A 22,065-nucleotide genomic window follows, 5' to 3' on the forward strand; every position below is an offset into this window, starting at 1 on the left:
ATTACCCTAAAAGCAAGCGGATTAGCATAATAGCATCTGCAGGTGCATGCAAAGATCAGAGAAAAGCAAAGCTCTTTTTCACTGCATTCACGCTAATTACCTAAGATGGACGATTCAGAAATCACTCCAACGTACATTCTCTGTTAATTTCAGAGATCAGAATAGTTAGTAAAGCAAAGAGCGACGTCCACATATTCCCACTCACCTTATCTGATCTGCAGAGAGGATCAGGGAATTAATCCCCACATACATGCATGATCATGATCCATCTATTTGCTCGTAGAACAAATTTGCTGACGCACAGAAGCCATTTATATGTAAAGTTGCAACATCTGATCATGCATGTCATGTTTACTGTCAGTCCACTAAAACGAAAAAGAAAATGTTCCAATCCATTGATCAGTTCTTTGTTCCATGAAGAGCTCAATTTACTCTGATCGATCTACCTCCACTGAATAATAATGCAGCTGCAGATTGGCACTGCATTTGCATTACTCCCTGCAACTTGGCATTATGCTTTACTGCCTTTCAGGTGGCAAATGGAATTTTTGTGTCAATTGAAAGATTGAAATGAAGCAGGCATATTTCTTGCGTGCTTTGTGTCAGCATTCGTCCTGAACAGAGGCACACTCAGCTATGGTGGAAATGGAATTGCTTCTTTTGGCATAACACTCAGCTATGTCTGATAGGTGGGGCCAGGAACAACACGTGGGCCCATTTGTCAGTAGCAGTTTGTACAGAATTTACCCCGGCACTATTCAGATTCTCATATTGCAGCAAAGTGGAATACATTTCAGGTTGCTCGCAAAAGTATTGTGCTGAAATCTTAATGCATCACCATCTTCAGAAATTTCATTTGTTCAGAGATTTCCTAAGCCATTTGTTTGGAACAAAGTCAGGCAATTCTTGATCTAAAAACAGAATGTAAATGAGTGGCAAGCAATGAAGCAATGACTGTAGGTTCAATTCAAATGCTGCAAATGGAAGATTGGATGGTCAGAAGCAATCTCAGGCAGTCTCAACTTGAACAGTACATATGGTTGCTAATTTGCTATACGAAGTGAAGAATCTCAACAGATGAGCATATATCTTTTCATTTGCTGAGCATATTGCATATATCTCGGTAGAGAATTTCGTATATTTAACCATCTGTACTGTACAGGCACACTAGCAACAGAATTCGCACGCACAAAATTTAATGGGATATTCTCTTCACCAAGCTATGCAAATGCACTAACAATGGCATGCGTTGAGCCACATCTCGATTCACAGCATGACAGCAACAGCTGATCTTTGCAGATACTAAAATATCACCGAGTGAACTGATTGCTGAATCGTATGCTGCTTATCTGCAGACATAACAGTTGCACCAAATAGTCGGGGCTTATCAGTTGTACGATGTAATTCACTGCAGACGAGCAGCTACACTACTAGTGATGATGATGATCCTCAGTTGAAAGCTGTGATATTTCTGACGACATGGCAGATTTCACAAAATTTTCAGACCTGAACAGCAGCCAGTTTAAACACACGAGCAGATTGACACGGCCAACGACAGACTCACGTTCAGTACATGTCCAATCCACACGGCCAGAAGTTGTACATGAAAAGGCAGAAAAGAAAAAAAGAGCTAAAACACAGACGCAAATCTCTCTATCACTCTAAGCAAAGATACCACGAACATATGCCCTCAGTTCATTTGGTCAACCTGAAGAACTATGTAGCAAGACACACCTGGTATTGTTCTCAAAATGTGTCTCGACAAGCACGGACAGTAGTAACACTGGAGCTCGAAGAAGTCGCAATGGCGTCTGATGCTCAGAGTTGAACTTCCCTACCATATACCCAGCTGAAAGGCAATGTACCAGCTTTCTTGGCTCTCGATTGTGCCCTCTCATCCAGCCTTCTGATCCTAGCAGCAAGGGTGCAAAGGTAGTCTTGCGCCTTGTTTCCCTCGCTAGATAGGCCAGTCAGGTCAGATATCTTCCACCTGCTAACGAGGAACTCAAGGATGTCGGCGTAGTCCTTGGCGGTGTAAACACCAAGCCTCTGTGCAACCATGGAGAAGTGCTCAAAGAGCTTATCATCCTCCCCATCGAACATCAGGTGGGCAGGCATCGAGATCTTCTTCTTCATCATGTCAGCAAAAGCAAGCACAGTGCCATCAGGGTCAATCTCAAACAGCTTCTCAACAATCTTGGTGTATGCAGTCTCATGACGCTTCTCATCTGAGGCGATGATGCCACAGATCTGTGCAAGTTTTAGGTCGCCAAAGTCTTTGGCATGGCGAGCAGTGTTCCCATGTGAGATGAAGGTCGCACGCTCTTGGAAGGAGGTGTAGATGAATCCAAGATAAGGATTGTTCTCTGTCCTAGGGTCCTGGAAATGATGCAGCAAAAGAGTAAGTGCTACAGATTTCTCTGCTCAATTGCCACTTAAACAGTCCAATGTGAACAGAACAGAATAGAACAGAGCAAAAGAACATAAGACTAAAAAATTAGAAAATTGATAATGCCAGGTAAAAGTTATTCCTAAAGTATGTAGTTAGTGGAGTTACTAGCTTCCTCAAAACTCAAAAGAGTTTTTCAAAAACATCATGCTAATATACGCTAGCCAGTGAGGAAAACAATTGCTTGAGGGAAAAACTCATGAATGACAATTTCAAAATAATCAGTTAAATATAGCTAGGCTAGCAAAGAAGCGGAAGAAAACTGTTACCATTCCAGAGCCAATAAGATACTGAATTGTCTTCTCAATTTGTCTCATGTCCACCCTACCAGTGAGGTAGAGATATTTGTTCAGGAGGTCACCATGCCTGTTCTCCTCAGCAGTCCATGCCCTTGTCCAAACAGCCCAGGCAGTGGGGCTTGCACCTGTTTCATCTCGGACACCATCGAGAGTGTTAAGCATAGTCTGGTACGTAGGAAGAGCTTCCTCCGTAATCATGTCTCCAACCAAACAAACAAAATAATCATCAGGAATTTCCTTGGCACGTTCTCTAAGTTCTTTGACTTCATCATGAAACCCATCTGAGGCTGGATCAGGAAGAAAATCCTGTGGTTGCCAACATTTCTCGACAGGCTTAAGGTGGGACAAAATATTATCTCTGGCCCAATCATCAAGAGACTTGAATATTTCAATCTTCTGGGGTGGCATGGAATGTGTAACCTGGACGTGCACCTCTCGTGGAGGAGCAAATGGCTTCTTGTTCTCAACCCTGATACAAAAATTAAACAAACTTTCAGCAACTACCAGACACATGATGAATATACCTCTAGCTTTAGGCATTTGCCAGGCTGGCCAAAGACTAGGCCGGCCAAATTTCATTAATTTAGGGAGTATTTACAAATTTACAAGGTTAAACTTTGACAAGAGGGACACTGATGGGACACTGTTAAAAGCAACACCCTCCCAAAGAAAAGAAAAGAAACAGATTACACCTGAGTTGTAAAATATATGTATAGGTATGCTTAGAATGGTGACCTGTACGGTTTCCATTCAGCTTTGTCAAGATAAAGAAGACTAATCGTACTAGTTTGATGGTCATCCTAATATTTTTTTCCCTTAAGGTTAAAATTAAATCAGTTATGGTTGGACTGTTCTTTTGACAAAACGGTAGATTATGCACAACAACTGAAGTGTGCAATAAGCTTTAGCTTCTTGGCCTCTCTAGAGTTCATCAGGTAGACAAAGCGAAAATGCAGTTAGGTTAGTACTACTAGCTAATATCATTGACCTTGTCCACACTACAGTCACATGCCATGCTCTATAAATTATGGTGCGAGGATCTCCCCATACTGAACGTATTAATGCATAGGCTAAAGAAATCCTGATATACAGCAAGGATGTCTTTCCTGCGCGTTTTAGCCTGGAAGCCCTGCATATCACTGTAGCTGGGCATGGGCAGCATCTCTGGGGGGAACACAATTTTTGCTGCAGCAGGGTGTGCAGAAATAGAAATAAGATCAGCCAGGTGGAACTAATTGGACCAAGCAGTCAAATCTGCCATCTTGCATTCATGCCAGTTTAACTACTGGAAGTAACTAGAAAAATTTAACTTTGGGTAAGGTTTAAGCAGTAACTATGATATCCACCCTCTCAGAAAAACAATCTGATTTCCAGGGTATCAGTTTGTAAATATCAGAAAATGGAACAATACTAAATAAATACTCCGAGCAAATACATTTTTATAGAGAAATGGAGCAAATAATCCGATCAAGAAACCCAGGACAGGGGTGGAGTATGGAGGTGATTCCATTTCAGTGCCATGCCTAGGATAGGACACAACCAACCTCCTTCCAATGCCATACTGTATTAAATGACTCTAGAACCCGTCAACTAAACAGGTCAGCGACACTGAGCTGCCATAAAGCATCTCTACCTAGGAGTCCAGTGGTACTAACAAGCGAAGAACAAATCAAATTAAATTCCATGACACTGCGAGCAACATCACCATGCTGTGGACCACGGGCCACCAAATCGGGCTGACAACGATAGGAACGCCTTGGAGTCCCCATGGAAGCCCCCCTAAAGAGGTTCTTCAAATCGATACTGTTGTGTACCACCGATTTTCCTTGTGCAGTACAGCGATATATTAATGGAGAGTATGGTTCCAGAGTACAAGCTTGAAGGTATGAAGGTCCCAGCAAATTTAATGCCGGTGAAATGCGGCGTCAAAAATGAATGTGAAAGGGACTAACTCGAGCTAGTAGCTTCACTTTGCTTGCAACGGAGAAGCCGTGGTGGAGCAGGTCGCCAGTTCATACAGTGAAACCGACCTACTGTATGCTGCACGAATGATTGAACGGCGAAGCTGCAAATCTTTGCAGCCTGATCTGAGGCAGCGGCGAGATGCAGCGGCCATGCGCGTAGGGAGAGCGCGCGACACGGACGAGGATGAATCTCACGATTCCTGGCACCGGTGCCAAAGCCGGCGACGAGGAACGGAGACGGCGCAGAATTTGAGACAAAACCCAGACGAGGCAAGCAAAACGAAGAGAAGAAAAACCGAATCCTGGGTAAGAGAGACACGCATTCATGCCGCAACGTCGACGAACCCCGAATCGCCGCGCCAATCCGGGGACAGGTGCACCGGAAATCCCTACGCAGCGGCGGCGAGGCGTCGCCCAGAGCAAACCGATGCATCGAACCCAACCCAACACACGGGGAACCAATCCCGAACGCGACGAGGTCGATAGAGAGGGATTAGAGGAGAGTGGCGAGCGGAGCGGGGGCGAGCTTACTTGGTGGAGACGGCCCCGGACGCGACGGCGTAGACCCTGACACCGCCGGCGGCGGCGCGGCGGTTGCGCCGCGCGGCGGCGGCGAGGGGCGGGGTGAGGCGGAGCGTGACGTCGTTGGGCCGGAGCGCCATCCTCGACGCCATCGATGAGGCCCCCGCCGCCGAGAGTGGAGGAGGTGGCGGTGCGAGATGGCGATGCGGGTGGCGAGGCGAGGCGCGGAGAGAGGGGATGGGGGTGTGTTTGGCTCGCGCGATCTCCACCTCAGGTTTGGGAGTGCGAGGAGGTGGGGGTGAGAAATCACCAGAGCCACGACTGCACTCTGCTGGATGCCACTCGGCTTTTGCCTTTGCGGGCCCCCGCCCCCCCCCCCCCCCCCCCCCTGATTTATGTCGCCATCTCATCTCTCTCTCTCCCCCGTATACTACCATCGAGGGTGAAAAACCGGTCGGGAGCATCTTTTTAGAAATAAGATAATTAATATATTTATCATTTAGTCCCTTCAGATTTATTTTAATTGATGTTTTGGATAATGATATGGTCTAAAAATACACCTTTAAAAATACACCTTTGGCCTTAATTTTTCTATTATAATATATATAATAAATAAATACATATTTACTTTTATTATAGTGTTTTGAAAGATAAATCTATGTATTCCATCCATACTAATAAAGGAAGTTGTTTAGGACAACGTTTAAGTCAAAACTTGGGAATATAAATCATAAATAACTCTCAAGTTATTGAATTTAAAAAGGTAAAAATTATACGAAAAGATTTGTCTTAAAAAATACTTCCATAAAAGTATACATATATCACTTTTAAATAAATATTTTTATAAAACAAGAAGTCAAAGTTGTGTTTTGGAGACCGTGTAGCTATTCTAAACGACTTCCTTTATGAGTACTGAAGTAGTATGTTGTTATGTATGTTGTTCTAGTTTCTTTAAACTAAATATATTTAAAGTTATTGGTGGTTAAAGTTATAAAAGTTTGACTTCAACCTTATCCAAAACGTCAATTGTTATAGAACCGGAGGGAGTAAACTACTCAATAACGATATTAATATGATAAAAAATTTAAATTCAGAATTTAATGGTAGGCAAAAGGGTACGGTCGAAAATGGTATTATTTATATGGAAACAATGTTAGGTCGATCAGGAATTTTCACGACCGTTTTCACCCTTACAGTACTCTCTGCTTTATTTTCTTTGATTTTACATCCGGATTTTTTTCCATTTTTATCTGTAATTAGAGACTAGGTCCGGACTAAAGCTAAGCCGAATTGTTCTTTGCTTATGAAGCAGCGTGTCTAAATCGCCTTTTTATTTTAGTAGATCACAGGGATCTTTTCGTGTTTTTGTAAAAGACTAAAAGGTGATTTTGTTCGAATCGTGTGTCATGTGAAGGATTATTTGTGTGAGCCCCCGATCTTTCCCGAGCCAACCCCACGCCACGCCACACCGCGTACTACGTGCGTGCCACCCGGCCGCTACGTCCTCCTCCTCTAGCTGCTCGATCGGCGTACGTGGCGCCAAGATTGCGTGCGTTTTCCTCGTCCCACCTCGCGCGCGCGCGACGTCGGCAGCGGAGCGCGCGCGGTGCACCGCACCGAGCAAGCGGCAGTGCACGACGAATTCGAAGCGGCGCCGCCACGCGGTGTGCATATGCTTTCCGAGAGATGCGATGCGAGGCGCGGTCGATGATACCGAGGCCGGCGGCAGCGGAGATGCTCCTGGAGTGACGGACGGAGGCATCAGAAACAAGGCCGAGACCGAGTTTTTTTTTTTTAAAAAAAATGGTCAAGTGACTATGGTCCTCCCTGGCGCGATTCTGCGAGAATGATTCGATTGTTGGCGTCAGAATTCAGCCCAGCGTGCCAGGTGCAGGTGCAGTGCATGTAGGACACGCTGCTCCGGCAGCCTAGTGTACGTACTCCTACGCGTGGGTTGTTTGTCTCTTGTCGGTTCGGTCTCTCTCTCTCTCTCTCTACACGCGTGTCAATGCGCGGGGTGGCGTGCCATATGCCACCGCGGCACCGCTCTGCCCGGACGCGAACCATCGGCAAATTTTGGATTCGCAGGTGGATGAGGGAGGCCCGCCTCCGCGAGTAGCTTTCACGTGTACTCGGCCCAACATGAACGCAGGGTGGTCGGAGGCCCAATGGATTCCACCAAATTCACTCAGCGCCGCCCACCACGGCATCGCCTTGTCGAGCTCTCGCCATGGCCCACCACGGCTGTTTACACCGATCTCGGCCCTCGCCATGGCCCATGGCTGGATCGAGTTCGTGGGCTTGGCAATATGACACCATCATCAATTGCTTGTTATATTAAAATTATTTTTTCAAACTTGTTTAAGAGTATTTTATCGTAGTTTATTTTTATCATTAAATTTTAGACCATAACAACACATAAATTATTTTATGTTGCTTTGTTTATTGTTCGACGGCGCGATAGGGCTTTCTGAAATTGGCAACTTCAGAACAAACTAGTTAGTGGTAAGACGTCAGACTTGAGACTAATTAGGTTTCTGATGATGAAAGCTATACTATGCCTATCAACAAGTTATACCCTTCAGAACGAAAAGAACAGGTTGACAAGAAATGGCAGCTGCTGGGTTAATTACCCCATCTCTGATCCCATTGGGCCATTGGTAAGGGAGCACAGAGAAACGATACATTATACATATACGAATGAGTAGACTATCATTCCACCGTACCAAAGCACAAGCCTGAGTCTGCCATAGTAGCACCGATCCACAAGGAATTCACAATATACCCTTCAGTTTCAGTCTCATGCGGACAAAAAACTCCCCAACTCTCGAAAGACAAAAAAGAACCAACCAGGCGCAGTGTACAGTTCACGGCACGCACTAGGGCCAACCAAGGAACCACCAACGGAGCAAACGGTACGGATCAAGCATCCAGAGATTCAAGATGCTGCCGGATAAACGCTCTTGGTGACCGCGTTGAAGATGTCGGTGTACCCCACGACGCCGACGAGCACGCCATCCTCCTCCGACTCCGCGTCCGTCACCCACACATGCGTGGCACGGTGGGACAGCATCTGCGCCATGACCGCTGCGAGTGAGCTCGTGCTCTTGCACATCAGCGGCGCGCTCCTCCCGCGGTACATGCTCCTCATTCGACCGAACGCCATCTGGTGCGCCTGGCTGTTCAGGAACCCGATGCTCCTGCTGCTGAACTTCTTTGCCCTGGGTGAGCGCCCAGGTCCGATCTCTTCCACTAGTGATGAGCTGATGGGAGGCACTGGGATGGCTGAGATCGGTGTTGATTCGTTATCGTCGGCACCAATGACAAACTGCCCCGCCGATAGGTTTATCAGTGCCCATGCAGCCGCAACATAGTCACATTTCCACAGCTTGTAGGCAGAGATATCTCCTAATATCTTGCGAGTTCCATCTGGTGTAGTCTCGACTACAGCTACGGCACTTGGATCTGGAGGGACCTTCTGAATTGCTTCCATGGCTGGGACAGATGCATCAACATGACAGTAATGTGGATTGATGGCTCCAAGGGAAGAGATTGGAGACAGTGGAATGGGCGCAAGGGCACCGAGGCATCCAATAAGGAACCGGAGAATGTCTTCCCTTGAGAGGCAGCAGAACTTGTAGGTGGAACTGGTAGAGGAGGAAAGCTCTCTACTGCTGCTAGCTGAGGTTGGAGATGTTGCTTCCATATTCTTCAGCCACTTCCCGTTGTAAAGCACTGAAAACCTCTTGGAGATGCCTCTCCAGGCGCCATTTTTTCGAACAAGGAAGCGCTTCACTCCTTGCTTCATCAAATCAAGTGCGTCGATCAACCTTGAAGAAAAAACAATAACACTCATTTAGTAACAGGGTAAAGACCTAGCAGTGCATTTGGAAAAGATGAACTACCTACAAAGCGCAAAGGCATATAGTCCAAAGATGCTGTTACAATAAGTAAGACATTAGATTCTTTTTTTTATTAGGGTATATATTCTTTTTTCTGAAGCACATAAAACAATTCCACAAATGCAGAAATAATTGGCATGCAATCATTTGCAAATCTAACCATATTAGTCTTTCCATATTATATTGAGCCATGATTGGTCTGCTCTGCATGTGTTTGTGTGGGTTGGGTTCATGTAAATTATTGTCTTCACACATGATCCATTAATAGCATGAAGTACAGCTTCAACATAGATTTTCACCTTCCTGATTATGGCATTACATTACCACGAAATAGAACCTCATCCCCACTTTGTTCCCTTATCATAACACAACCAGAAGGGCAAGCCGCTTGAAATCTGATAGCTTGTTTAAGTCTGGGTCATCATCATTTTACAACATGATACTAAAAGGAGAAGACTGCTCAGCTCACCGCCAATATGCATCAGGATACCAACAACCAAGTACTATCCTCTCGAGGTGTTACTACTGAAACATATTCAGTTATACTCTTTCTGCACTTCTGCTAGTGGAATGCACTTTTGGAGTTCAATTTTCCTAACAATATTACTTAACGAAAATGCAGATAGAGGATGACATCAAGAAAACAGATCCAAAGAATTTTAATTTTCAGGTGATAACTCAGCAATTCAACATCAGAAGACAAATGATGCAGGCCAGCTAACTATATTCTTGTGTATATAAACAAACAAAGGGGGAAAAGACCTAATGATGGTATGAACAACGGAACATAACAAACCAGAGTTCTCAGTGCGGCGGTGCGGGGGTCTTAAAATCCAAGTTATGTGATGTCAACTAAACAAATCAAGAAGTAGGATATGTGCAATAGAAATATCTAGAGATAGTTCACGTCGAAACTATTTAAGACATTGATCTCCCAGATCTGTAAAGTTCAACAAAAGATTCTTCAGGAAATAGAGTGCAAATGAAAGCCCCTTCTTAAAGAAAAGAGGATCAAAGTTATCCCTCCGTTCACATTTTCTTTAAAATATACATGTTGTAAGATTTACTATAAGAGCTCAATGTCACATTAGATGGGACTGAGACTTTTAAAGTAGACTGAATGATTCCAGTCATACTCCTGGACAGGCTTGAGAGGAACCATGAAGAAGCATAAATGCCAATAACCTAACACATCTGTACTATTGAATATTGATAGTGACTATTACCTACAATGTTGCAGTAAATACGATAACTAAGATGCAATTTTACCCTATCAAGCATGGCACTGCTTTGGCTAATGAAAAAATGATGCATACTCCTGAATAATATAGGCTGTCTACAGGAAATATAACAAATCAAAGTCCATTTAGCTGCATCATTCCATAGGAAGTTTCATCTAGATATTAATTTTTTTTTGCATGCCTACGTCTTTTTCTAGCATCTTTTAGTTATACGTAACAGTGAATCAATTCTACAGTGCCATCAAATTACAAACTGAAGAAAGTTGGAAAAACAGTTATATGCATTCCTTTAAAATTACTTTAATCCTAAGTGTACAGAAACCAAATAAAAGGAATAGAATTTGCATACTTGAGCATATGTTTTAACTTAAATATACACTTGATCTTGATCCACTATTAAATTCCGTCCAGAAATCAATCAGACCAATTATGTATCGTGGCCTAGCATGATAAGATGCAAAGGACTACCTGGCATTCATTATGCTTCCATCTGAAAGATCTTGCGTGTTAAATCAATGAATATGTTTGTCTTAATACATTAACCCTTTTTCAAACAAGGTCCCGTGCAACTTCAGGAACACAATCGATATTTGCAATCAGCAAAAGCATCACATCCAAGATTAAATAAACAACAAACCCATGTGATCAATTAAAAATTCTAGTGGACCTAGTGATAGCTTTCGACCTGCTTATACAATCAAACGTCAAACTACAAAGCTACGTAGAAGACAAAATCACCAACTAGATCACATTAAACAAAAGGGCTGATGTAGCATCTGCGTTTTAAGTAGTGACGGATCCAAGCTAACACGAACAACAGTGCATAAATATAAATTATATAGAGTTATCAATTTACCGCTGCATACGACATGAATCGCTTTAGGATGCCTACAAAGCGCGTCGAAAGTACATGTTGGACATGATTTAGCACCCAAAACGCGGAAAAGGTTCTATTTCGCTCATGGATCAATTGAAACAAACGCTATACCTACTGATCAATCCAACACCGCCGCATCACAATTGGTTATAGTTATGATAAAATAGCCCCCAAACCTCAGTGGGCAGATCAATCGAAACAAGCACAGCTGTGACCATACTACAGACGCGGGGAGATTGGTAGTCATCATGAAACGAAGGGCGGAGGGCGGAGACCTCACCTCGTGCCTGGATCGACCTCCCGGAGCAGGCCAGGGTTGGGCTGCACGACCTCCCCGACCACGGCGGCCATGGCCCGGTCACCGACGCCGGAAGCGGCCACGAACGTGGCGATGTCGAGCGCGGAGATCATCCCGAGGAACCTGGCGCCCGACGGCGGCTCGTCGGGCGCCGCCCGGGGCCGCCACACGGGCACGGCGCCCTCGGGGCTGGCCGCGATGGCCCGCGCGGCGGCGTCGAGCGTGTCGGTGTCGTGCAGCTCCACGACCTCGGGCTTCCCGACGGTGAGGTCGCCGACAACATGGTGGAAGAACACGGCGGCCATGGGCGCGCGGCGGCCGGTGGCGGTGGGCTATAAGAGGGAGTGGAGGAGGAGGAGGTGGAGGAGGAGCCTAGAGGGGCCGAGGCCGAGGCCACCCCCAACTCCAAGCGCAACCGCGGCGGCGGAAGGGGAGGGGGAGAAGGAGAAGGAGGAGGAGGAGAGGTCACCGGGGGCGGCGCGGGTGTGGGGATCGCCGGCCATGTCGGTGGGAGGGAAAGCCCATTAAAGGCGGGGGCGTCGTCGCCTGAGCTCGGCTGTGTCTGGTCGGAGGGGGGGAGGGGGGGGGGGGGATCAGCGAGCGATTGGAGCAGAGGTGAGAGAGAGATGCGAGGTTGGCGTGGGTGGTGGCGACGACGATGTGGATGGAGGCGACGAAGAACCCGGAGAGAACGGAGAGGAGAAATAGGAAAAGGTGGAAGTGGGCCTCGCTTTGTGATTCGGGCAAGGTGGTGCTGGTGCGTTATTGGAGTGACCCTGACCCTTATTTTCCTTTTTATTATTATTATTATTTTTCTCTATTCTTCTCAATAAAAGCTCATCACATTTATATTAATATAAAAGCTCGTCACATTTACTTCAATAGTATTTTTTAACACAGTACAATGGCATGTGCTCAGTTCACGTCAAAATTAAAAGTCTGGTTGAAATTAAAATGATGTGACGGAAAAATTTAAAGTTTATGTGTGTAGAAAAGTTTTGATGTGATGGAAAAGTTGGAAGTTTGAAGAAAAAGTTTAGAACTAAACAAGGCCTATGGCCTTATAAGTACAACATACACACCCTAACTCTATAAATAACTAGCGCATCATAAAATCGGAAAGTTACCACAAGTATCTTGCGCATCTATCACTGGAATAATGAGAAATATGGGTAAATGGATTAATAGACAAAATATATATGTGGAATTTTAAATATTGTTTTAAGTTTTTTTAAAAAATTTTATAGCAGTTAATTCGTTTGTTTCGTTGGTACTTTCGAATAATTATCACAAGACATTCATTTATTCCAATATTCAAACAAAAAAATATGTCTTTAAGAAAATATAAATAATTTTCATGGAATATATTCACCCAAAACATACATTCACAATCTTCATAAAGAAACAATTGAACAATCTTTGTTGAGTTATTACACATTCTAAAGGGAGATATTCTTCCAAGTAAGTTATATGTAGGGATGCAAACATGACGGGCAAGCGGGATGTTTTTAGCCCGCTTATGTCACTTCTAGTTTATTTTTTCTTCTAAATTTTGTACTACCATGTGGGAAATGAACTAGCAAGTGGGTTTTTATTTGGGTAGCGGGGCTGCCTATTTACATCCCTAATTATAGACCAATTATTTTGTTTATACTTACACTTATCCATAGTACTCCCTCCATCCTTAAAAAAAGGCAAACCCTGGGTTTCCGTGTCCAATTTTGACTGTGCGTCTTATATGAAATTTTTTTATAATTCGCATTTTCATTGTTGTTAGATGATAAAACATGATTAATATTTTATGTGTGACTTGTCTTTTTAATTTTTTTCATATTTTTTTCAAATAAGACGGACGGTCAAACGTTGGGCACAGAAACCAGAGTTTGTCTTTTTTTTGGATAGAGAGAGTACTTATTAACAAATAAAAAAATATTTTATATCTTTACGAGTAAACTTTTTTATACATACTCTTAGCAATTTAAAGCAAATGTTGTAAAATAAACTACGATAAAGTAAACCCATTAAATAAACTTGAAAATTAAGTTTTAAAATTTAAAGTTCCACTTATAAATATAAGCATAAGACAAAGGATGGATCATTAATGTTTTATTAACTCGAAACACTGTAACATGTTATGATTGGTCTCATCTGTATCCGATCACTTACTCACCGATGGCTGTTTGATACGCTGTCCTGCTGTATTAATCACCTATAAAATGAAACCTACCAACAGAAGTACTGGTTACAAATAACCCCAAAAAACATTTTCCCCCTAAAAGACAATAATAGATTTTTAAAAATACTAAAGATAGCGTTGCTCTCACCCGCAAATCCCAGGTTAGCTCGATTGATCGATGGCTTAGCACACAATTCCAGAATTTTCATGCTTCTCTGCATGCTTCTATTCGATAAATTCAATCGCTGTCGTTGCAGCATTTCCCTTTCTCCCTTCCCTGTCGATCAGAGCATCCGTCTGCCCATGCATCTCTTCTGCTTTCGTCGTGTGGCAATTGGCATTTGGCAATCGCCTTCTTCCGTCGTAGAACTTTTTGTAGCCAGCTTTCTTTTTTTCACAATTGAGTTGACGTCGCTGCAACTGTTGCGTTGTTGAATTTGTTTGTATACAGATCAATACGGATCGAGTAGACGAGTACTATACTTTGATTCAAAACATCATGTATATTAACATATGCATATGATGCGAACTACTCGCTCCGTCAAAAAAAAAAACTCAACCTCGTATCCTTATAGAATAATGAATCTGGAAAAAAGGAGGGTCACATTCGTTTCTAGGTTAAGTTTTTTTTTAAGGATAGAGGGAGTATGTGACTGAATTTTAATTTCCTACTGTGTAGGTCTGTCCATACGGCGCGATCGAACGGAATAGCGGAGCACGTGTTACCACGGAAAATACTCATAGAAGATATTGAGTGATTAGGGTCCCGTTCGTTTCTTGTATAAAAAATAGATGAAAATTTAGATACTCGTGACACGCTTTTCAAACGGCTAAACAGTGCGTTTCGTGTAAAAACTTTCCATATGAAAGTTGTTTTAAAATATCAGATTAATCCATTTTTCAAGTTTGTAATAATTAAAACTCAATTAATCACACGTTATTACCACCTTGTTTTGCGTGAATCACTTAATCTTTTTCTTCGGGTGTGTTCAGTTCACACTAAAATTGAAAGTTTGATTGAAATTAGAACGATGTGATGGAAAAGTTGAAAATTTGTGTGTGTAGGGAAGTTTTGATGTGATGGAAAAGTTAGAAGTTTAAAGAAAAAGTTGGGAATTAAACCAAGCCTTCATCTTAATATTTAGGAGATTCAAACACCACCTAGGTTGTCAAAATGCTTTTATGATGATATTGCTTTTTTTTTTTTCCCGTGACCTAATATTACATGGTAGTCAATGAAATCTCTTTGACTTGTCAAATCATTATCATCGATCATCTTCATATATATGACCAATCCAATCATGTGGTGGCTAATCCATCTGCTAACCAGTTGGTTGCTGGCAACGTGTTTGAAGGCAAATCGCATTGTGCGTAAGCTGACTCATGGAGGTCTGAAAGGGCGCTTTCTTAGGGAGTGTGTGTGAGTCAAGATGGTTGGACCATTTATCTTTTATCTCCCGTCACCACAGACAATCAACTGTCACATAAGAGCGAGTTAGAGAAGGTGTTTAGTACGGTGGCGATCATCAGAGATCCCATCAATTAGCTGTGCTTCTTTATCACCCATTTCCACTAAGGTAAAAGAAGGTATAATGCCTAATGAACCTTAATTTGTCTGGGGACAAATTCGAGAGATGATCTGAGTTGGCAGCATGGGAGAGATGGGACGGTGGTTCCTCGTACGATACCTGTGTTCGTCGCTTGTCATATCACCGATCATACCATGTACGTACTGTACTACTACTCCTGCAACGCAATTCTAGCCTACCAATTTATTTGGTAGTACTAAAATATTTTTTGCATTACCAATTTTTTGGTAAATGAAAGTTAACTAGTCCATGTTTGATTCGATGCTAATATAAAACTAAATTTTAGTAGTATAGTGAAAAAGTTTTTAGAATGTGACCAAATTAAGTGTGGGTACTATAAATTTTGTTTGGTTTCATTCCTAACTAACATTCTATTTAAAATTATGTTCTGATTGATGCCAAAATAACTTTTTCAAAATTTGGTAATGCTAAAATTTTAATAAATTACCAAGTTTTAATAGGATGTGCTCAATATAATGTTGTCAAAATTTTATAGATATCACCAAAATTTGGTAACAAACAAAATATAACCATATGATTATCAATTTTATTAAATAATGATATGGTTTAAAATGAAATCGATCTGAACAAGTCCTAAGCTATGAAAATTTTGGTGGGGCACATTTTGACTTCAATCAAAAATGGTCCAAACACTTCACCAACGCGGTGGCCCAATCGAATCGAGGCTACGTGAACGCGCCTACCCTAGGTGGCCCGGTCACGACGCACACGCCGCGGTGCCTCGCTTGCGTGGGCCGTCGTGTTGGTTGGGTCTCCGGCTCTCCACAGTGCCCACGGGCCTCTTCCAGCTCGGGCCGGTCGCACAAGCCACGGAAGTCCATGGGCCTAATGGAATCAGTGGGCCGAAAACCGAGACGAAGCACAACTCAAGCTTATCAACGTTTCAGAATTCAGATCGATATTACAAGTACCAGTACATTTTTTTTTTCTGAAAAGCCTTTTCTTTTGAAAAAGAGATTTTGTACTTTTTTTTTTCTGAAAAGCCTTTTCTTTTGAAAAAGAGATTCTGAAAAGTATGGCTCCCATCGGATGGCCTAATCAGCCAAAAAAAAGCCAAATTTTGAATTTTTAAGCTTAATTTTAAGATTGATTTTGAGATATTTTCAATGTAGTTTCTTTTTCAACATTGGTTTTTAAGTCACCAAGAACACATTTATAAAAGTTTCACCTACAAATTCATTTTTATTTCCTAATAAACCGTTTTGACTTATTAGAAAATAAGACAAACGATGGGGACCTATCACTTTCAGGTCGGCAATCACCATGCTGTGTTGTGACTTGCAAGTAGCAGGCAGCAACTAGGATCATCTACAATTCTCTTTACCTATAATATACAAGGGTGACGATCCAGTGATTCACAGGAAAATGGCACCCAAATGCAGGTTGACCACAACCAACCTGTACCAGTGGCACACTTGCAGATCGAGATAGGATCATAGCAGTAGTTGCTCATGAATGACCCGATCCGTAACATGGAGAGAGAGATAAATGAAATGCCCGGTGATTCAAGGCTCTACCTTAGCTGTATCATGCTTATTGCCAGCTCACAGTAGTTGGTTAGTACTGCTGACTTTCAGTTTAGCTAACAAGTACTACTCTTAGTACACCAGTACGGTTAAATTATTTGGAGATTAGCAAATATATTAAAAGCTACTGTTCTACTTCGGTTCATCCACAATTCAACCGCCAAGCCGTTGTCGTGGTCGTGTTGCATTGCCTGCAGGGTTTCCAGTGTTTACTTCAATTCCCTGACGTGCAGGACATGAATTCTCTCGATGTCTCTCTCGTTCATGAACCTTACATGACGATCAGTTACACTTCTACTATCTTTGTTTCAGTTTTACTACTAAATCGGTCACTGCATTTTTCAGAACATTTAGGCGGTCGTTTTCCATCAGCTTGACAGGTCGTATCTGTCGATCTGAATTTGGCCATGCAAGTGTCATGCGAAGTATGGCACCGTTTCTGATCTCACCGCTGTGTACGCTGCAGATAGATGCCATTCGATGTGCTCCCAAATATAAATATATATTTTCTAGGATTTAAATTTATACTAATGAAAAAAATTGTATATCTTCGACCAATCAGACGTTTATGAGAAAATTACTTGTATTTTGAGATTAAGGGAGACGTTTATGAGAAAATTACTTGTATTTTGAGATTAAGGGAGTAGTATTATAATTTGACCACTATTTGATACGTGTTATAAAAATACTTTTATTTTTGAAACTAAGAGAGTAATATTATCTTTGATTAGCTCGATCTGTTGATATCTTTCTCATATATTTGCCAGTTTGATTGATGTCACGACTCGGTGACCTTGCCGACGTGGCCTGTATGTAACGACTAACATACACTGTGCTTGCTACGCGTATTACTTATGTCTACATCGAGAGAGCACGATCGATACTCGATTATTGTCCTTCTGAAAACAACTTAGCTGGGATTATATGTACTGTTGCGTATTAATTATCCATCCAATTATTTATATATGGTGTTTTCTGGAATAACACAGGTGCATGTTATCTAGTTGCTTCGATTTTTGTTATTCTAAAGGATCTCGTCATTTGGCCAAGAGTTAAGCATATGACTAACGGTTTATTAGTAATAAAAAATTAAATTTCAACTTTATATATGGTCTTTGATTGCTTAAATGCCAATGCTAAAAAACTACGTTCAAAATATCCTAAAAAAATTGAAGTTTTAATATTTAAAAATTGATAACGGCTGATTTTTTAAGGGCAAACGATGAGGCTGATAGTCATTGAAATGGTATATAACATCCATGCAAAATGGTATATAACTTTCAAATTATTCTTATTCATCCAGATGGCATCTTATATCGATGAGAATAAAGAATACGTATGAATTACCCTTGCAGGAGAATGTATTCGAGTTTTTAGAGTAACATTGAAGATCAATTTCAGTGGCTTACATGGATATTGGAAAAATTTTCCACCTATTGGAATTTACAAATATAAAATGTAAAATATATAATAATGTCACCTTTTCTTATCATCATCTCGTTGCGTCTACCTTTTCGCCGTTGTTTGACAAAAATTTCAGGTAGAGACAAAAGGTAATCGTCAGGAGCAATATTGTATTGCGTTACTAGCCAATTGAGGGTGTCGGGCATGTAAGTTGTAACACGCCAAAGAAGATATTATTGACTCAGTCAAATTTATAATGGATTGCTACTATTGGAGACATCGACATGTCTATCATTGAGGCATATAACCTTAGTACTCCCCCCGTCACATAATATAAGGGATTTTAAGTTTTTGTTTATAATGTTTGACCACTCGTCTTATTTAAAAAATTTATGCAAATATAAAAAATAAAAAGTATTGCTTAAAGTACTTTGGATAATAAAATAAGTCACAAAGAAAATAAATAATAATTCTAAAATTTTTTAAATAAGACGAATGGTCAAACAGTGCAAACAAAAACTCAAAATCCCTTATATTATGAGACGGAGGGAGTAGTTATTTCATCAAAGATTGTAGTATAACGAGATACTAGTACATTTCTATTTGAAAATGAATTATGATTTTGATCTATACGTAAAATGGAATTACCCCATCCGTTCAAATATAGCGCGTATTTTGGCTATCCAATTTTGAGTTTTGACCGGCTATTGATATAATAATGTTTAGGTTTTGACCAAAGAAATTATTATTGTTGGATTCATATTATCTGAATTAATCACCCCCATCCGTTCAAATATAGTGTATATGCAGTTTGAAAGCATTTTCTTATGGCTATGATTCCGTAACCGAAAGTGAAATAGTGTAAGAGAAATTTATTATCAAAACTTGTTCAGAATACGTCCTAGTATTTTTGAAAGAAGGAGTACTGATTTTAGTTAGAGTAAAATACACCAGCGGTTCTTATACTTGTCAGGAGGTTTCACTTAGATCCACGAACTTATAAAGTGCACATCGAGGTCCCTAAACTTAGTTTATTGTATCATCCCGGTCCAAAGCCGCGTTTGACTGTGGTCTTGCCTACGTGTCACGCCACGTGGACAATGATATGGAATTTTTTTTTATTTTTTTATCCCTTCTTCCTTCTTTTTCCTCTTTCTTCCTTCTTTTTTTTCTTGGTGGTGAGAGGCGGCACGAGGAGAGGGGCTGTCGCAGTGGTGAAAAAAAGAAGGAAAAAAGGAGAAAAAAAATTCCATGTCATTGTTCACATGGCGTGCCACATAGGCAAGACCACGGTTAAACGTGGCTTTGGACCGGGATGAAACAATAAACCAAGTTTAGGGACTTTGATGTACGCTTTGCAAGTTCGTGGACCTAAGTGAAACCTTCCGATAAGTTTAAAGACCGCTGGTGTATTTTACTCTTTTAGTTATCAGATATCAAGTCATGCGATTTAGTAGTTGTAAATTTGATTGAAAACAAGGTGCACGCTTCCGAACTGTGCTAAGATGACGACAAATTAGAGCCTACATCAATTTCCACTAGGAATAGTATGAATGGTCTAAAAAGATCTTGCATCGATCGACAAAATCACATGAGGACACGAGACGGATGGCTGAATCTTTGAATTGAGCATGGAAGCATACTTACTATCAACGGATGTTGCTATCTGCTATTGAAGAATATATGAGAATGAGAGACTTGTGGTCCAACACATGTACACGTCTATGGAGTGTCTGAGGCCTTGTTCAGTTAGGAAAAAAAATTTAAGTTTGATTGTCATATTGGATATTTGGACACACATTTAAAGTATTAAACGTAGTCTAATAACAAAACAAATTACAGATTCCGCCAGAAAATTGTTAGGCGAATTTATTAAGCCTAATTAATCAGTCATTAGCAAATGTTTACTGTAGCACCATATTGTCAAATCATAGCGCAATTAGGCTTAAAAGATTCGTCTCGCAATTTTACACACAAACTGTGTAATTGATTTTTTTTTTCCACATTTAATATTCCATGCATGTGTCCGAACATTCGATATGATGGGTGAAAAGTTTTTGTTTTGGGAACTAAACAAGGCCTGAGTGGAGAAGAAAAAAGAAAATTGAGAAGATACATAAAACGAGGTGAGCCATTAGCATATAATTAATTAAGTGTTAGTTATTTTAAACTAAAATTGAATTAATATGAATATTTAAAATAACTTTTATATAGATTTTTTTAAAAAAACATTGTTTAACAGTTTAGAAAGCGTGTACGTGGAGAACGAGAGAAACATTGTTTGTTTAGAAAAGTTTGTAGCAGCTGTAGATTGCCTCGGAATCTCCAGCTCAACTCAAACATTCATACTTCTTTTACCTAAGTTCAAATAATTATAAGCTATAGATTTTAGGAAACGAATTAATAGTTAGAAACTAAAAACCTAGTTTTTTTATTCTCATCAATTGGTTACTCACTACCTATTTGTTAGAATCTCTAGCTCTCTAGACAGAACGTAAAAATCACACGTGTCTCTGCCAAGTTTTCCAAGATGAAAGCCACATAGGGGGGTTGGGCATTGTACTCCGTAGCTATCACACGTACCAACACTTCAAGTGTCAAATTCTTTGCCTTGTCACCGATTGCTTAGTAGGAGTAGGAGAGAGAGGGGACTAGCAGATTAATTAGGTGGTGTTTGGATCAGGGACTTAACTTTAGTCTATGTATTTAGACATTAATTTAGAGTATTAAATATAGACTATTTACAAAACTAATTACATAAATAAAAGCTAATTTACGAGACACATTTTTTAAGCCTAATTAATCCACAATTAGAGAATGTTTACTGTAGCATCACATAAGCTAATCATGGATTAATTAGGCTTAATAGATTCATCTCGCAAATTAGTCCAAGATTATGGATTGGTTTTATTAATAGTCCACGTTTAATATTTATAATTAATATCCAAACATCCGATGTGATAGGGACTTAAAAAGTTTTAGTTCCATTTAAACAGGGTATAATGAGAAAGAAAACCTATAAACTTCACTTTCGGGTCTATGTATACTAGCTACTCTCCAATTTCACCACTGGAATTTTCAACTTGTTTTGTGCAATTTATTGTTTTTTCTCAATGGTGGTATTCAAGTCATACAGAACTACTATACATTTCAAAGTACTAAGTTTCAACATGGCCATGTTTTTTATTAGCGGTAACGAAAATTGTTTATCTATAAACTTTCACCGCTCATATTTTTTTTCAAATAAGAATGAATACCTGAAAAGATACCATATTGTTAACGTTTATCGATTTATTGAACCTATAATCTTATATTCCTATTGGTCCATTTAAAAAAATATTATTGAAAACTAAACAACAAGTCAGCATTATCAATTGTTTGAAAATAGAGAGGGTGTAATTTACGATTTAATCCGGTGACGACAAAGCTATAATTTTTTTTCTCACCAATGGTACCAAATCGTTGAGCACCATGAAAACACATAAAGTTCTATCTGGATTTGATTTTTAGTCCGTGTTTAGATCTCCTATTCCCAACTTTCCATCACATCATATCACATTAAAAACTTTTTCTACACATATAAATTTGCAACTTTTTTTCAAACTTCCAACTTTCTTCAAACTTTCAACTTTTTTCAGAAACTGAACACACCTTTAGGTTAGGACAACAAACTTTTTCTGAAGTCATTTCTGTTACTACTTTCTCTCCCATCCATTATTATTTCATTTCACGGCAGTAGGAAAATTTTAAACGTTTGAACAATCTGCATAAAGTATTAAAATATAGGCTAAAAAATA

General features: G+C 40.7%; 2 protein-coding genes across 2 annotated transcripts; both read right to left on the minus strand.

Moving 5' to 3' along the window:
• Positions 1-1,480: 1,480 nt before the first annotated feature.
• Positions 1,481-5,473, minus strand: LOC4327738 (stearoyl-[acyl-carrier-protein] 9-desaturase 2, chloroplastic-like). The gene is made up of 3 exons (NM_001401718.1): positions 5,244-5,473; positions 2,719-3,217; positions 1,481-2,379 (listed from the first exon to the last, which is right to left on the minus strand). The coding sequence occupies exons 1-3, from the start codon at positions 5,384-5,386 to the stop codon at positions 1,819-1,821; spliced, it is 1,203 nt and encodes a 400-aa protein (NP_001388647.1). The 5' UTR covers positions 5,387-5,473; the 3' UTR covers positions 1,481-1,818.
• Positions 5,474-7,927: 2,454 nt separating this feature from the next.
• LOC4327739 (CBS domain-containing protein CBSX6) lies at positions 7,928-12,227 on the minus strand. Its single transcript, XM_015766851.2, has 2 exons — positions 11,535-12,227; positions 7,928-9,064 (listed from the first exon to the last, which is right to left on the minus strand). The coding sequence occupies exons 1-2, from the start codon at positions 11,855-11,857 to the stop codon at positions 8,173-8,175; spliced, it is 1,215 nt and encodes a 404-aa protein (XP_015622337.1). The 5' UTR covers positions 11,858-12,227; the 3' UTR covers positions 7,928-8,172.
• Between the last annotated feature and the right edge of the window lie 9,838 nt (positions 12,228-22,065).

Source organism: Oryza sativa, chromosome 1, assembly GCF_034140825.1.
Source record: "Oryza sativa Japonica Group chromosome 1, ASM3414082v1".
NCBI lineage: Eukaryota > Viridiplantae > Streptophyta > Magnoliopsida > Poales > Poaceae > Oryza > Oryza sativa.